Source organism: Trachypithecus francoisi, unplaced genomic scaffold (assembly GCF_009764315.1).
Source record: "Trachypithecus francoisi isolate TF-2019V2 unplaced genomic scaffold, Tfra_2.0 Lachesis_group8, whole genome shotgun sequence".
Classification (NCBI taxonomy): domain Eukaryota; kingdom Metazoa; phylum Chordata; class Mammalia; order Primates; family Cercopithecidae; genus Trachypithecus; species Trachypithecus francoisi.
The window spans coordinates 28,133,680-28,149,719 of NW_022681473.1; the positions used below are offsets into that span (position 1 = coordinate 28,133,680).

General features: G+C 39.4%; 2 protein-coding genes across 11 annotated transcripts in view; one reads left to right on the top strand and one right to left on the bottom strand.

Annotated features, from left to right (window-relative positions):
- The window catches only part of IFTAP (intraflagellar transport associated protein), a 60,223-nt gene extending 57,368 nt beyond the window's left edge, over positions 1–2,855 (bottom strand). For 2 of the 10 annotated variants that reach the window (XM_033205033.1, XM_033205026.1), the window contains exon 1: positions 2,373–2,725. The gene's annotated coding sequence lies outside the window, so the exon portion shown is untranslated. Of the gene's footprint in view, positions 1–1,725; positions 1,773–2,372 lie in introns of those variants that run through there. The other 8 variants (XM_033205034.1, XM_033205030.1, XM_033205035.1 and 5 more) reach the window with 7 other exon arrangements.
- Positions 2,856–3,097: 242 nt separating this feature from the next.
- On the top strand, positions 3,098–5,351 carry RAG2 (recombination activating 2). Its single transcript, XM_033205037.1, has one exon. The coding sequence runs from the start codon at positions 3,119–3,121 to the stop codon at positions 4,700–4,702; it is 1,584 nt and encodes a 527-aa protein (XP_033060928.1). The 5' UTR covers positions 3,098–3,118; the 3' UTR covers positions 4,703–5,351.
- The last annotated feature ends 10,689 nt before the right edge of the window (positions 5,352–16,040 follow it).

Consider the following 16,040-nt stretch of genomic DNA (forward strand, 5'->3'; position numbering starts at 1 on the left):
TACAGCAATCTTAAAGTGAAACCAAAGGGCGACAATGAAAACATTGTTTTAAAAGCAAGTGTTCTTGAAAAATCCCACAAAGGGATTTTTCAAGTGGTAATGGAATCCATTACCACTGTATGGCTTGCCTTGTAGCTCAGAAGCAGTCACCACAGGTGTTTGAAACAAGCTGGCCTTGGCTTCGGTGTTCCCCCTACCCAAATTGGAACAACTCTCTGATCATAATCACTCAGGCTGAGAGTAATCACCTACAGTTTTCTGAAGTGAGGGTCAATAAGGTCTCCTTTTAGTTTCTATGAATAGCATTTTTCATAGTTGCTCAGATGCCTTCACTCATGTAGGCTTGGGTCGGCCATGATATAAATAAAACACTGCCCAGATTATTTTTAAGCAGGACAGGTTGCTGAATGTACAACTGAGGGAGAGAGGCTTAGTTTCATAACTTTGATAATAATGCTTCTCAGACACCATTTCCTCACCTGCTTTAATAACCCACCAGATAACTGTTAAAAGATCACCCCCTTAGGAGTCTCCCAAGTAGACTAAAAATAATAACTACAAGAGATTATTTAGCAGTAAATTACAGCTGATCTACAGAAGTTCCTAAAGCAAAAAAAAAAGAGAAACCCACCAACATATCATTAGAGTGACCAGAGATTCTAAATAGTTCAAGGAATCTTTGCAGAAGGAATAAAGATAAATTAGATAAATTATAGTACCAACTAACATTTATTGAGTGTTTATGTGCCAGGCACTGTTCTATTTGACTTACACATGCTATCCCATTTATATCTCAAAACAGCCCAGTGAATAGATACCAAGATTATCCCCATTTTGCAGATAAAAATAACTGAGAGAAAAATAACTTGCCCAAGGTGGTTACACAGCAACTAAGTGTTAGAGCCTAATTTGGACTCAGAGAATTCAACTTTAGGGCCTGCATATTTAATGAAGATTAGACAAAGGGTGACAAAAAGAATAAAATATTAACTATCTTCTGTTAATAAATTAACTACTACCAGCACCCTCATCATATATGTTTATCCAATTCCAATTCTTTTTAGTTCAAATGTTTATCTATCTATACCCATTGACCTGATTCCCAGATCCTAAAGCCCCTTCTCATCCTCTCCAACCTTATCAACTGCCATTACTGGCTGGTGCATATGCACTAGACCTTATTTTTTGGTAAACTTTTTAAAAATCATAATAATAACTATCATCTACTGTGTGCAAATCCCTGTTCTAAGTGCTTTACGTACATTCAACTATTAATCATAACTGACATCAATATACGAGGTTGGTAAAATTATTATCTCAGTTTTCAGATGAGGAAACTGAGGCACACAGAAGTTAAAGAACTTGCCCAAAGTCATGTAGTTAGTGGCAGAGCCAGGATTTGAATCCAGCCAGTAAGCATTCAGAGTCCATACTCTTAGCCATTGTTTATACCGCTTTTGAACCACATTAAGAATTAACTCTTAAAAGTCAAGTATTCTGTACTATTTTGTTTCCTTTAAAATTTGGTGCACAGGACTTCACACTGCAAACAGGCAGTGTATTCCACATCTCTCTAAGGTGAACAATAATAAAATAGAAATTTATCAAGCTTCCTTCATCTAGTAAATATTCTTTTTGTTGTAACCCAAGTATGAAATCCTGAATAATTCAAACATTTCGCTTCTTAGCCCCTGCTTACTTACTACAGAATTATTAAAGAATTACCTAAAAGTTTCTGGACTGGAAAGATGTGAAAAAGCCACTAACTCTATTTTCTTTTTTTTTTTTTTTTTGAGACGGAGTCTCGCTCTGTCGCCCGGACTGGAGTGCAGTGGCCAGATCTCAGCTCACTGCAAGCTCCGCCTCCCGGGTTCCCGCCATTCTCCTGCCTCAGCCTCCCATGTAGCTGGGACTACAGGCGCCCGCCACCTCGCCCGGCTAGTTTTTGTATTTTTAGTAGAGACGGGGTTTCACCGTGTTAGCCAGGATGGTCTCGATCTCCTGACCTCGTGATCCGCCCGTCTCGGCCTCCCAAAGTGCTGGGATTACAGGCTTGAGCCACCGCGCCCGGCCACTAACTCTATTTTCCTAGAATGAAGATGAAAAGGAGATGTGTTTAGGAACCGTCTCTGCTTCCCTAAAAGAACCCTAAAAACAGTAGTAAAAACAGTGAAGAAAACAAAGGGCCTTTAAAGTGCACTCGTTAAAACCTAATAACTGTATTTCAATTACTAAATGTAGAAGTGGTAAAAATCATTAACAGGCAATGTCTCCCCTGCACTCGAGGGATTCAAAGACCCATCTTTCGGTTCTGTAAGACAGTCACGGCTCTTGTAACCTCGGTGACCCCTTCAACCTCCCGCCCCAAGCACCTCCGAGGTCCTCAGGGGTGTAATTTTGAGTCGCGCTCCTAAGCATCCAGACAGGCAGGACACCGTAACGACATCTCTGCCGGGAATCCCTTCAGACTGCGGTCTCCAAGCAACCGCACTCCAACAGAAGCAGTTGTGCTTCCTACCGGGTCATCTGTTCAAAAGTCCCCAGGAGAGGCTCCAACAATACCAGGGTAGCGGTTTGCCCGACACCGCTCCGGGCGCTGCAGCCTTCCGGCAACCCGGATGTTGGGTCGGTGTAGCCACTCTCACCTCCCATTCCCTAGTTTTTCTCCTTGGCTCCCATCTAGTCACTTCGCACCTTCCGCTAGTCTTTATTCAGAGACACATTCCAGGAGTCCCCTCTCCCAGAGCAACAAAGACAGATTTCCAAAGCGACACATCCCAGAGAAAACGGATTCTTGGGAAATGTGGTTCTTTCAGCTGACGCGTGGTGACTCTTTAAGGAAAAGGACTACAATTCCCAGAAATCCTAGGGCGCATAGTTCGTGGCCAAAACATGTCCCAGTTCCTTGGATGGCATGGCAGTAAAGGTTCTGTGGCTCTTTACTGACCTAACTCCTTGGATTTTCCTCATTCAGTCCCACTGCAAGCGTGTGGGAGGACTGTAAAAAAATGCTATTTACATGTGAAGGAATCTAAATACGATGATTTATATGAAGCGATCTCTAAGTAATTTTATTTTATAATTCTTTCAGACAAAAATCTACTTGCCATCAGAAAATATGTCTCTGCAGATGGTAACAGTCAGTAATAACATAGCCTTAATTCAACCAGGCTTCTCACTGATGAATTTTGATGGACAAGTTTTCTTCTTTGGCCAAAAAGGCTGGCCCAAAAGATCCTGCCCCACTGGAGTTTTCCACTTGGATGTAAAGCATAATAATGTCAAACTGAAGCCTACAATTTTCTCTAAAGATTCCTGCTACCTCCCTCCTCTTCGCTACCCAGCTACTTGCACATTCAAAGGCAACTTGGAGTCTGAAAAGCATCAATACATCATCCATGGAGGGAAAACACCAAACAATGAGCTTTCAGATAAGATTTATGTCATGTCTATTGTTTGCAAGAACAACAAAAGGGTTACTTTTCGCTGCACAGAGAAAGACTTGGTAGGAGATGTTCCTGAAGCCAGATATGGTCATTCCATTAATGTGGTGTATAGCCGAGGGAAAAGTATGGGTGTTCTCTTTGGAGGACGCTCATACATGCCTTCTACCCATAGAACCACAGAAAAATGGAATAGTGTAGCTGACTGCCTGCCCCATGTTTTCCTGGTGGATTTTGAATTTGGGTGTGCTACATCATACATTCTTCCAGAACTTCAGGATGGGCTATCTTTTCATGTCTCTATTGCCAAAAATGATACCATCTATATTTTAGGAGGACATTCACTTGCCAATAATATCCGGCCTGCCAACCTGTACAGAATAAGGGTTGATCTTCCCTTGGGTAGCCCAGCTGTGAATTGCACAGTCTTGCCAGGAGGAATCTCTGTCTCCAGTGCAATCCTGACTCAAACTAACAAGGATGAATTTGTTATTGTTGGTGGATATCAGCTTGAAAACCAAAAAAGAATGATCTGCAACATAATCTCTTTAGAGGACAACAAGATAGAAATTCGTGAGATGGAGACCCCAGATTGGACCCCAGACATTAAGCACAGCAAGATATGGTTTGGAAGCAACATGGGAAATGGAACTGTTTTTCTTGGCATACCAGGAGACAATAAACAAGTTGTTTCAGAAGCATTCTATTTCTATACATTGAAATGTGCTGAAGATGATACGAATGAAGAGCAAACAACATTCACAAACAGTCAGACATCAACAGAAGATCCAGGGGATTCCACTCCCTTTGAAGACTCCGAAGAATTTTGTTTCAGTGCAGAAGCAAATAGTTTTGATGGTGATGATGAATTTGACACCTATAATGAAGATGATGAAGAAGATGAGTCTGAGACAGGCTACTGGATTACATGCTGCTCTACTTGCGATGTGGATATCAACACTTGGGTGCCATTCTATTCAACCGAGCTGAACAAACCCGCCATGATCTACTGTTCTCATGGGGATGGGCACTGGGTCCATGCTCAGTGCATGGATCTGGCAGAACGCACTCTCATCCATCTGTCAGCAGGAAGCAACAAGTATTACTGCAATGAGCATGTGGAGATAGCAAGAGCTCTACACACTCCCCAAAGAGTCCTACCCTTAAAAAAGCCTCCAATGAAATCCCTCCGTAAAAAAGGTTCTGGAAAAATCTTGACTCCTGCCAAGAAATCCTTTCTTAGAAGGTTGTTTGATTAGTTTTGCAAAAGCCTTTCAGATTCAGGTATATGGAACTCCTGAACCTATTTTAAAAATCATAACATTGATTTTAAAAGTATGTTTTTATTTTTGTTTATTTAAAATGCCTGTTTTCTTTTAGTTACATGAATTAAGGGCCAGAAAAATGTGTTTGTAATGCAATGATAAATAAAGTCACTCTAGAACCTATACATTTTGAAAATATTTTACCCAAATACTCGATTTACTAATTTATTCTTAACTGAGAATTTCTGATCTGACTTTTTTTATTCAACAAAGCTTAAACACCCAGAAGCAGTAATAATCATCAAGATATGTTTATATTTCTTATATGAGTCTTGGTAACAAATAACCTATAGAGTGGTTATGACAAATTTAGCCAATAATGAAATTAGCACACAAAAGAATTAATTATTTTGTGTAATATAACAATTCGGCAGTTGGCCAAAACTTAAAAGCAAGATCAACTACATCCCACACCAGTGTTCTTTATATACATTCAAGCAACCCCTTGGTTTATGCTTATGAACAAGTTAGTTCCTCATAGATTTACAGATGTAGATATAAATATAAATATACATATACAGATACATATATATAGATAATGTTCTCCACTGACATGAACGAAGAAATAAAGAATTTACATCAAGTTTGATATGTTTTCTTGAATTATTTGTGTGCATTTTCTTTAAGGATTTGCCCTCCCCATTAAACGATTTATGAATGGTGTGCCAAAGTCAGTCATTTTAACTAATTATTTGTGGGCGTTTTCATGGAAAATTGAAGCCCATTGCTGCTTAGTACTCTGGAAAAAGGAAATGAGTAAGAATACAATAAGAAAGACCCACCAAATAAATCTCGTGGAGAATAATAATATTGATTATTTCCCAAAATAATATAAGTTAGAATTGCATCGCATTTACAGGCAGAAGATTTAAATAGAGGAAAAGAAATATATTTGTGTGCATGTGTGTGTAGTTAACATGTGGAGATTGCTGCCAGTGAATATTATAAAATCAGTGATCTTGCCAAGGTTTAATTAGACACTCGCTAGGATGAAACTAGTTGAAATGACTGTTAATTTTAAGGTTTCAAGACATCAATTGATAGCTAGATTACCTTAAAAACAAATTTCTTTCCTCCTGGAATATTTTCCTGAAAAAAAAATTTTTTTCTGGAAAAACCTTAACTTAAGAGCTTCAGCCACAGTTACAGTGAAGACTCTTACTCCTCATTGAAAGTCTACAGTGTGTAAGGTACAACTAGCAAATTTAGGGGAAACATGAATTGTACAAGAGATGAAACGCTGGAGCACAAGTTCTTCTGCTGATAGTTCCATGTCCCAGATACTGAAGTTAATTTTGATAAACTGAATCATGTTCACTCTGTTTCAATAATGTTGCTCGCTGAATATTCCTGTTGAACAATTGTTGCACGTTGATTTGATCTTTTGTTGTTTCCATCACCTATGTAAAAATAATAAAATATAAAAATCTTCTGTTTATATTGATTTACTCAAGTTATTAAGATATGTTACCTAAATAACGGCAAAATTAAACTAATTTTTTCAGGATCAGTCCACTTTGATTTTTTTTCTAATTGTTAGTAGAAAATGGCACAAGTTGGAGCAAAAATATGCTTTACAGAGTCCAAAAGTGAAATTTCCCCAAGGAGTAGGTATATTCTCTCTTCTTGATTTGTATGCAGTGATTCAGTAGCTGAAGAATTATTACCACATATTTATTTTGTAGCCAATGCATCCACATATGGTAATCTAAGTGATTCAATTGTGAACTCACTGAGTTTCTTAGTCAAACTCAGATCTCACCAGCATAGCTGCTTTTGGGGGAGGGTGTGTGTGTGTGTGTGTGTGTATGTGTGTCAACAGCAGGCATATTGGTTATACAGATTATATATTTGAGTAAAATTAAGTCTTTTTATGTCATCTCGGCAATCAGTTTATTCGATGTGACTTTAAGATAATGTCGCTGCTTTTTTTTTTTTTTTTTTTTTTGAGACGGAGTCTCGCTCTGCCGCCCAGGCTGGAGTGCAGTGGCCGGATCTCAGCTCACTGCAAGCTCCGCCTCCTGGGTTCACGCCATTCTCCTGCCTCAGCCTCCCATGTAGCTGGGACTACAGGCGCCCGCCACCTCGCCCGGCTAGTTTTTTGTATTTTTTAGTAGAGACGGGGTTTCACCGTGTTAGCCAGGATGGACTCGATCTCCTGACCTCGTGATCCGGCCGTCTCGGCCTCCCAAAGTGCTGGGATTACAGGCTTGAGCCACCGCGCCCGGCCATGTCGCTGCTTTTCTAATAAGCTAATGCAAACATTCAAATAAGCCACGTTAGAAGAGCAGACACCTATTTCAATAATATTGCCTTTGCCAAAAGTGTTTCAGGGACTCACATTTCAATCGATCACTTTCAGAATCCATGGTTCATTCCCTTGAAAATGTTCAACAGCTGTACCTCTTTCTTCATTAAAGATGGATTTAATTTCTGGAAACAGACAAGTGTCATTTGAAATCTAGCAGAGTGGGATTTTCAGTATTACACTACCACTTTAGGTCAAAAACAAAGTGTGAATACAAGCTAACAAAATGGATTTTCTGATATGGCTTATGAATGGGTTTTAAAGGAAAGTCCCAAAATTGTTTACACAAGACTACAGGAGTAGTATCAAGCAATAAGTATATGGCTTCCCAAGGTAATCATTTCAGGGGACTATATACGTCTGTAAGTACAGGTGAGTTCAATGTGTTAGGGGAAAGGGAAAGTATAAAGAAAAAGAAATTGTTATTCCAAAGGCTCTGGGGAGAGATGAAGCTTGTCACATTTGAAGAACTGAAAGGTCAGCCTGGTTAAAACACAGTAAACAAGTAGGGGTGGAATGGCGTGAGCCCAGAGAGCCTGGCAGGAGCTAGGGATCCAATTTTTCGTTAGTAAAATAAAATCACTAAGGGCCAAGCACATTATTATAAACTGAAAAATAATGTATACTCTTGTTATATGTGTGTTCAAAAACATAGTTTCATCATTCTCTATCATTGTGAAATAAATGCAGACACTGAGTAAAAATTATTTAAGAGGATATTTGCCAGAGATTTTACCATAATAAACATACATAATACACATTCCAACTGACAAATACAAAATCTAGACCACACATCATCAAGGACTACATAAAAATATTTTAGGCAGCCTAAGTTCTATTCACTCTTTATATCCTAGTTTAGATACCTCCTCCCTCTAGAAGACTTCTCTGAACCCCACTATCTTTTACAGCTTAAATACTCAGGGTGCAAGAAATAAACCTGGCTGAATTTTTCTCTAACTCAGCTTACATACTATTATGCATCTCTTTGACTATATGCTGGAAATATAATTTCAACAATTTTAGAGTTCTACCTATTTTCACCCAACTTTTCATCCAAGTTCCAGGGAGAAATATAATGCTGAGTTGTCAGGAGAGGGGTGATGAAAGGTGAAGTATCTGGTGCTTAGGGTCATCTTTCCTTCTCATCAACTTCAGCTACAACATCCATCGCCATTATCAGACTTGGAGGATGATCCTGAATTGCAGCTCAGTCTTCACTGCAGGTTGTCCTTATGTCTAGCCCTCTCTAAGCTGTTTTCTGGTCTCTGGTGAGCTAACATGATGACAAGGAAATCATTCTGCCTCTTCCTTTCCCAGCATGGCCACAGTTCTCTGTTTGGGACCATCTAGGAACTTGTTTATTTCTGTACCTTTCTTGGGCACATCCTACTACTGTTGCAGCTTTCTGGACCACAGAGTCTTGTCCAAACTATCACTGGCTAAACACACATCACCAACCTTTCACCTCTGGATGTTACTTGTTTCCTAGGCTCTATCACGGAAGTAAGATGTACATCCCCACTGCTCCTAACTCCCAGAAACTAACCTGGGATTCCTAGTGCTCTCCCCAACTCCACAACTCAGTCCAAGGTATATGGTATGAAGAATTCTTTTCCCTGGGACCTACACTGTCTGCTCATTCCATCTTTGTCTCAAATTCACTTCTCAAAAATCTTTATCTAGGCATGGAAACAGTTTCTTGTCATGTTGCTTACCAAATACGTATTTATTGCATGAAAGAATGACTATTGAATGACTGAGGGTGTGACAGAATAGCTCTTACTCATCAGATACTCTTCAAAACATAATGCTAATATTTTCCATTTTTTCCATTTCCCCATGAGGCATAGACTATTTTTCCTTTTTCTTTTTTTCTTTTTCTTTCTTTTCTTAGGTTTCTTTCTTTTTTTAAGATATGGAGGATCACTGTCACACAGGCTAGAGTTCAGTGGCACCATCATGACTCTCTGCAACCTCTAACTCCTAGGCTCAAGAAATCCTCCTACCTCAGCTCCCAAGTAGCTAGAGCTTCAGGTGCATACCACCATACCCAGCTAATTGTTTTATTTTTTGCAGAGATGGGGTCTTCATATCTTCCCCAGGCTGATCTTGAACTCCTGGCCTCAAGCAATCCTCCTGTCTCAGCCTCCCAAAGCACTAGGGTTATAGGAATAAGCCACTGCACCAACTTCCTAAGCATAGACTTTTCACACTCAAATCTTGGATAAAAGAAAGATCTAGGAGGAAAACTAGTCAAGTACTATCTCGCAGTATTATACAACACAGAGTCCATCACATCCTCCTTGGTGCTGCTTCAACACCTTGTAATTATTTCTGTTGTTACACCTAAATGAGTTAAAAAACTACTACTTGGCAAGTATTCTAAGTGTCTGACTCTTCCAATCAACTATGAGTTTCATGAATACTAGAACAATGTTTTTATAATTTTTATGTCAAGTACTTAACATAATGCCTAGTATACCTTAGGTAATGTGTTGTTAAGCTGAATTGAATTAAATACATTACTGAGTTGTATCTGACTTTTATTGCAAGTAACCAAAGTGACGTATACTTTTTCTAGCATAACACTAATTATGCTTTGTTACATTTGTTATAACTACTTATAACTTATCTTTTCCTCCTCTTATCTCTTAATTCCATCATGACAGAGATCTTAATTATTTATTATTGAATCTCCAGCATCCAGCAGAGTGACTACTGCTAAACATACATGTGTTTATATAGATATGGCATATATATATATATATATATACACACACACACACACACAAAGAGAGAGAGACAGTAAAAACTTAAAGCAACTAAAGAAGCAAGGGATATGAGCTTAAAGGAGACCAACAAACTTCTGGCTGATGGCAAAGGTAAGAATAAGAAAATATGCATTAGGGTAATTAACACTAGCTGCTATAACGAAAACTCTCAAACACTTCAGTAAGTCATTTAAAGTTTATTTCTTGCTCACGGAAAATCCAATGCAGGTGTTCTTATCAGGTTATTCACCTGAGTGACTGTCCTCCAAGATTTGTCTCAGGGATTCAGGCTTTTTCTATTTGGCAACTCTAACATCTTTATCTCCATCGTGTGTCCTCAAGACTTCAGATACAAAAAGAAAAAAAAGAAAGAAAAAGAGAGAACGTGGGGAAGGCACATTCACTTGTAAATATTTCAGCCTGCAAATGATACATCATTTTCTCTGACTTTCATTGGCAAAAGCTAGTCACATGACCCCACCTAGATGCAAGAAGGCTGGGAAATGTAATTTAACTGTGTGTCTATAAAAGGGAATTGCAAGTGTCAAGCATTTAGCCAGCATCTGACATAGTATACATTTTAAACATTCCAGCTGCAATAGCCCCATTTGCCCTGAAATAGTAATGAAAGGTACTAGAATAGCTCTTGTAGGCTACAAACAAAAGTACATGCTGTGTGATATGGTTTGGCTCTGTCCACACCCAAATCTCATCTTGAATCACCATGTGTTATGGGAGGGACCGGTGGGAGGTAATTGAATCATGGACCAGGTCTTTCCCTTGCTTTTCTCATGACAGTGAATAAGTCTCACAAGATTTGATGGTTCTATAAGGTGGAGTTTCCCTGCACAAGCTCTCTCTTTGCCTGCTGCTATCCATGTATAAGACATGACTTGCTCCTGATTTCCTTCTGCCATGATTGTGAGGCCTCCCCAGCCATGTGGAACTGTAAGTCCATTAAATGCTTTTTCCTGTATAAATTATCCAGTCTCAGGTATGTCTTTATCAGCAATGTGAAAATGGACTAATATACAACCTGTGTATACTTATTGCCACTGCTTTTATTACCTTTTATTACCTTTTGCAACCTCCTAACTGGTCTCCCTGCCTTTGCCTTGCCTTCTTCCAGTCCTCTAACTGTGCTGAAATCACAGGGAACATTCAAAAATAAAAGTCTGATGTTTCATTGATGAAAACTCTTCAGTGACTTCCCATCTTCCATGAGAAAAAAAAACATCCAAATGCCACATTATGGCAAGATATGACTCTGTAGGCCATCCTTCCCTTCTACGCACACCCCTGGTACTTACTCTCTATCAATGCTGGAAATCCTCCACCTGAAAAGTTCGTCTTCCTGGTTAATAACTATCATCTTTCAAGATTTAGTTGTTCTTTGTAAAGCCTTTGGTTTAAAAAGTGTGGAATACTCACCCCTCTATCCAAACCATCACTTTTCATAGCACCTATCAACTTATAAACATTTATGTATATGCCTGATCTTCAAATAGAGAAGCTATTTGACAATAGGCTTCTTAAAAGAAAGTTTCTCTCTCAGTTGCATGTTCTTAACAGAAGGCATAGAGTCTCGTACATTATAGTTGCTCAATGAATGTTCATTGAATTAAATTAAGTTCCATCTATAAGGACTGAAATTTATTCATTTCTGCAGCTATTGTCTTACTATCTTTCTGATTCTTTAATATATGAAGGAGGAGCTGTGGAAATAAATTATGTGTTCTAAATATCTTGATCAATTAAAATATCTCACAGAACTTGGAAATCAAAAGTACAGCAAAATTCACAGAAGGTGATGAGCTCTTAGGTTATATTTATTCTCCTTTCTGGTGAAAAGAGTTCACACAGGATTAGAATAGATATCATGGTAAATTTTGATAGAATAGACAACCGTTGTAATACACAGTGACAAGAATTCCACATTACTTATATGCCACAAAATTCCACTCTAGCATAGAATATTGCTTTTTGGCTTGGACTTCACCATAGATGATAACACATTTTCCAAACCTAATTCTGTCAAGAAACATCTAACACTGCACACTTATTTCTAAGAAAACCAATTCTTCACCCTGTCTCCAGATATCAATCCAAAAAAATGTATGTATTCACTTAAATCACAATTTGTGAGAATAGAAAAGTTATCAGTACTACTCCTTTTAAGAGGATGGTTAAGAATAAAAATCTCCTGAATCCATGGCTCAATTCTTCTACCAGTAGGCTTATTCATGGTATACATCAGTAAGCATTTATTGAAAATCCAAGATTGACATTAAATATTATGAGACCTGCAAAAGAAATATAAAACATAAGCCTCACCTTTAGTGAATTTATACTCTCACTATAGAATGGGGAAAAGGGGTAGGACAAGAGAGTTGTGGACAATAAAATAATAGACTCAAATGTGAAACTGTGTAGTCCAGGCTGTCCGTGCAATAACAGTTCATTTTTTTCTTTAACTTGGGATATACTGGGAAAATTAAGAAATTGGGCTAAAATATTTCCAATTGTTTTAAATTTAAATTGTTTTCTTTAGCCCTGCTGAAGAGATGTTGTGATCAAGATAACTGGAAATGTAGAAAAGACTATTTGAAATGCTATGCAAAATGTATAGTGATAACTTAAAAGAGGCAGGGTTTGTGTGTGTGCAAAAGATGGCTAAATCATCAATTTTCAATTACGAAAAACTTTTAGTTGCTTGAGGAAAAGATGAAAAAATGTCTATGTGAGATTAAGTATTTACTTAGACCTGGATCAGACCTCAGTATAAAAATAATTTGCAGGTCTTGGCCTCCAAGTAAGTTGGCATGTATTTTGAGATGGCACAAATATGTTGTCATCATCAAAAAGAAGAAAAAGATTATGTAAAGGCCAAAAGGGGGGAAAAAGAAAATTTCCAAAGAAAGAAGGAAAAAAGTCAGGGAAAGAAACACTGACTTGGTGAAAAAACAAATGAGGCTATCAAGGACTGAGAACCTTCCTTCATCTCCTCCTGCCTAGAGTTGGGCACAGTCATCTAAAGAAGTGAGACATGTGAATCAGTAGGCAGGTATCATTGAGGAGAAAAAAAAATTCTTGAAATTGCTACCCCATCATTTAGCTTCATTTGCACAACTCTTCTCAAACTTGGATCAATTCCCTCATACTTTATAGCTTCCAAAAGAATTTCACTCGTGCCCCACTGCTGTTGTGGTGTGGATTGCCTCATTGGCCCACCTCAAACTCTTCAGTGGTTTTATTCCTTTGCACTTCTGATAGCACTCAAGTCCATTCGGTCCTGCATTATAAAACGTCTGCCTGATTCTCCAGAGCAGCTCCTCCTTCAGGTTGCTCCTGAACACTTACCTTCCTTCAGTTCCTAAACACTGACAATTGCTCTCCCCTCACAGAGTCTTTCCACAGACTAACTTTACTCCAGGTCTCTCACTCCAGGTAACCTACCTGATCTCACCCACTCATTTTCCCAGTCTCCACTGAAAAGTTCCTTTTCCCTAGATGCTTTATCTGACACTGCAGGTTAAATTCTATCGTCCTATTGTACTTCATACTGCACCTATTGTGCTCTGATCACATTTAGTGTTTTTCCTTCATGACACCTACTAGAGTGTGTGGCAGTGCATTTAGAGTCCTATTGTTGATTTGAAGTCTATCTCTCCCCAGCTGTTTGCGAGCAGAAACTGTCTATGTTCTTCACCACTGTTTCTCCTCTGCCAAGCCCACATTGCCCACAGAAGGCATCCTACAAATATGTATTTAATATATAGGCTGAAGTAACTAGAAAGGGTGAGAAGGATGCAGACTTTATCTGGGTCTTAAAAGGTAAGAAGGTGCTACATTCTGAAAGGTAGAGGTAGCATTCAAATATTCAAATGTTTAAAAACTCAGGTCCAGAGGCCTCCAGCAGTGCTGCAAGTTACTTGCTGGACTGTGGAGCGATCCACAGTTCCTGAAAGATAGAGTAGGGCTGTGAGAGTAGCAAAAGGGCACTTGGGTCTTGGGCCACAGGCTATTTACCTACAAACATATTTCAATATTTTTTAAAAATGGTATAGCTGTAGAGAGACAGCCAGACTGAATCTCAGCCCTGAATGGAAGGGAGCTAGGAAACCTCCAGCTAAGGTGGGTCTATGGTACTTAAAAATGTGTGGATGTGGCTCTGCCATTTTCTAGCTGACATAAGCTTCAGTTATTTCAAGTGTAACCTGGAGATAATAGGAGTATCCACTTCAAAAGGATCAAATAAGAAAATGTATGCAAAGTGGTTAGCACACAAAAAAGTTTGGTAAATGATAGCTATTATTACTATTATTTATTATTATTATTAAAAGCACTGACTAAAAGCACTTGGACTGTAGCCAGTTCTGCCATTTTCTGAGTGACCCTGGAAAAGTCAACAACTCTGACCAAAATTTTGAGTATATAAGTGATGCTGTTCGGATGTTTGTTCCTCCAAATCTCACCTTGAAATGTAATCCCCAGTGTTGGAAGTGGAACCTGGTGAAAGGTGATTGGATCACAGGAACAGATCCCTCATGAATGGCTTGGTGCTCTCCTCATGATAATGAGCAAGTTCTTGCTCTAAAAGTTCATGCAAGATCTGGTTGTTTAAAGTGTGGAGCACCTTACTCCCACCCTTGCTCCCACTTTCAGTATGTGACACCAGTGTCATGCTTTCTGAACAACCTGTAGAACTGTGAGCCAAATAAACCTCTTTTCTTTATAAATTATCAAGTCTCAGATGTTTCTTTATAGCAATGCAAGAATGGCCCCATACAGAAAATTGGTAACAAGGAGTGGGACATTGCTATAAAGATACCTGAAAATGTGGAAGTGGCTTTGGAACCGGGTAACAGGCAGAGGTTAAAATTGGAAGAGCCTGGAGGGTTCAGAAGAAGATAGGAAAATGAGGGAAACTTTGTAACTTATTAGAGACTGGTTAAATGGTTATGATCAAAATGCTGATAGAGATATGGATAGTGAAGGGTAGGCTAATGAAGTCTCAGAGGGAAATGAGGAAGCTACTAGGAACTGGAGTAAAGGTCACCTGTGTTATTCCTTAGCAAAGAGCTTGGCTGCATTGTGTTCACATCCTAGAGATCAGTGAAGGTTGAACTTAAGGGTGATGACTTAGGGTATCTAGTAGAAGAAATTTCTATGCACCAAAGTATTTAAGATGTAGCCTGGCTGCTTATAACAGCCTAAGATCAAATACAGGAGCAAAGGAATGACTTCAATTTGGAATTTATGTTTAAAATGATAGCAGAATGTAAAAGTTTGGAAAATTTGCAGCTTGACTTTGTGATAAAGGAGGAATTCAAGCAGCTACAAAGCAACCACTGGCTTCAGAGATTAGCGTGACTAAAAGAAAGCCAAGTGCTACTATCCCAGACAAAGGGAAGGTCTTGAAGGCATTTCAGAGATCTTTGAGGCAACCCCTCCCATCACAGGCCCAGCGCCTAGGAGGAAAGAATGGTTTCGGGGGCCAATCCCAGGGTCCTGCTACCTTGCACAGCCTTGGGACACTGCTCTCTGCATTCAGGCCACTCAGCTCCAGCTTTGGCTCAAAGGGCCCCAGATACAGTTCAGGCTGCAGCTCCAGAGGGCACAGCCATAAGCCTTTGGCAGCTTCCACATGGTTTTAAGCCTGCAGGTGCCCAGAATGCAGGAGAGAAGAAGGCTTGGCAGCTTTGCCCTAGATTTCAGAGGATGTATGAGAAAACCTGGGTGCTAAAGCAAAAGCCTACTCCATGGGTGAGCACTTGCAAAGAGCCTCTACTAGGAAAATGCAGAGGGGAAATGTGGAGTTGGAACCCGCATACAAAGTCCCTACCAGGTTATTGCCTCGTGGAGCTGTGGGATGGGACCACCACCCTCTAACCCCGAGATGCTATGGCTACCTGCAACTTGCAACCTCAGCAGGGAAAAGCTGCACTCAACTCCAACCCTTGAGAGCAGCGATGGGGGCTGCACCTTGCGTAGCCATAGGGGTGGAGCTGCCCAAGGCATTGGAAGCCCACCGCTTGCAGCAACATGCCTTGGATGTGGGACGTGGTGTCAACAGACATTATTTTGGAGCTTTAAGGTTTAATGTCTGCCCTTCTCGGTTTTGTGTGGGGCCTATTACTCCTTTCTTTTGGCCAATTTCTACCTTTTGGAATGAGAATGTTAGTCCAAT

Excerpts from the sequence above, each read along its gene's own strand:
- RAG2 (XM_033205037.1), top strand. The coding sequence starts at position 3,119 with ATGTCTCTGCAGATGGTAACAGTCAGTAATAACATAGCCTTAATTCAA.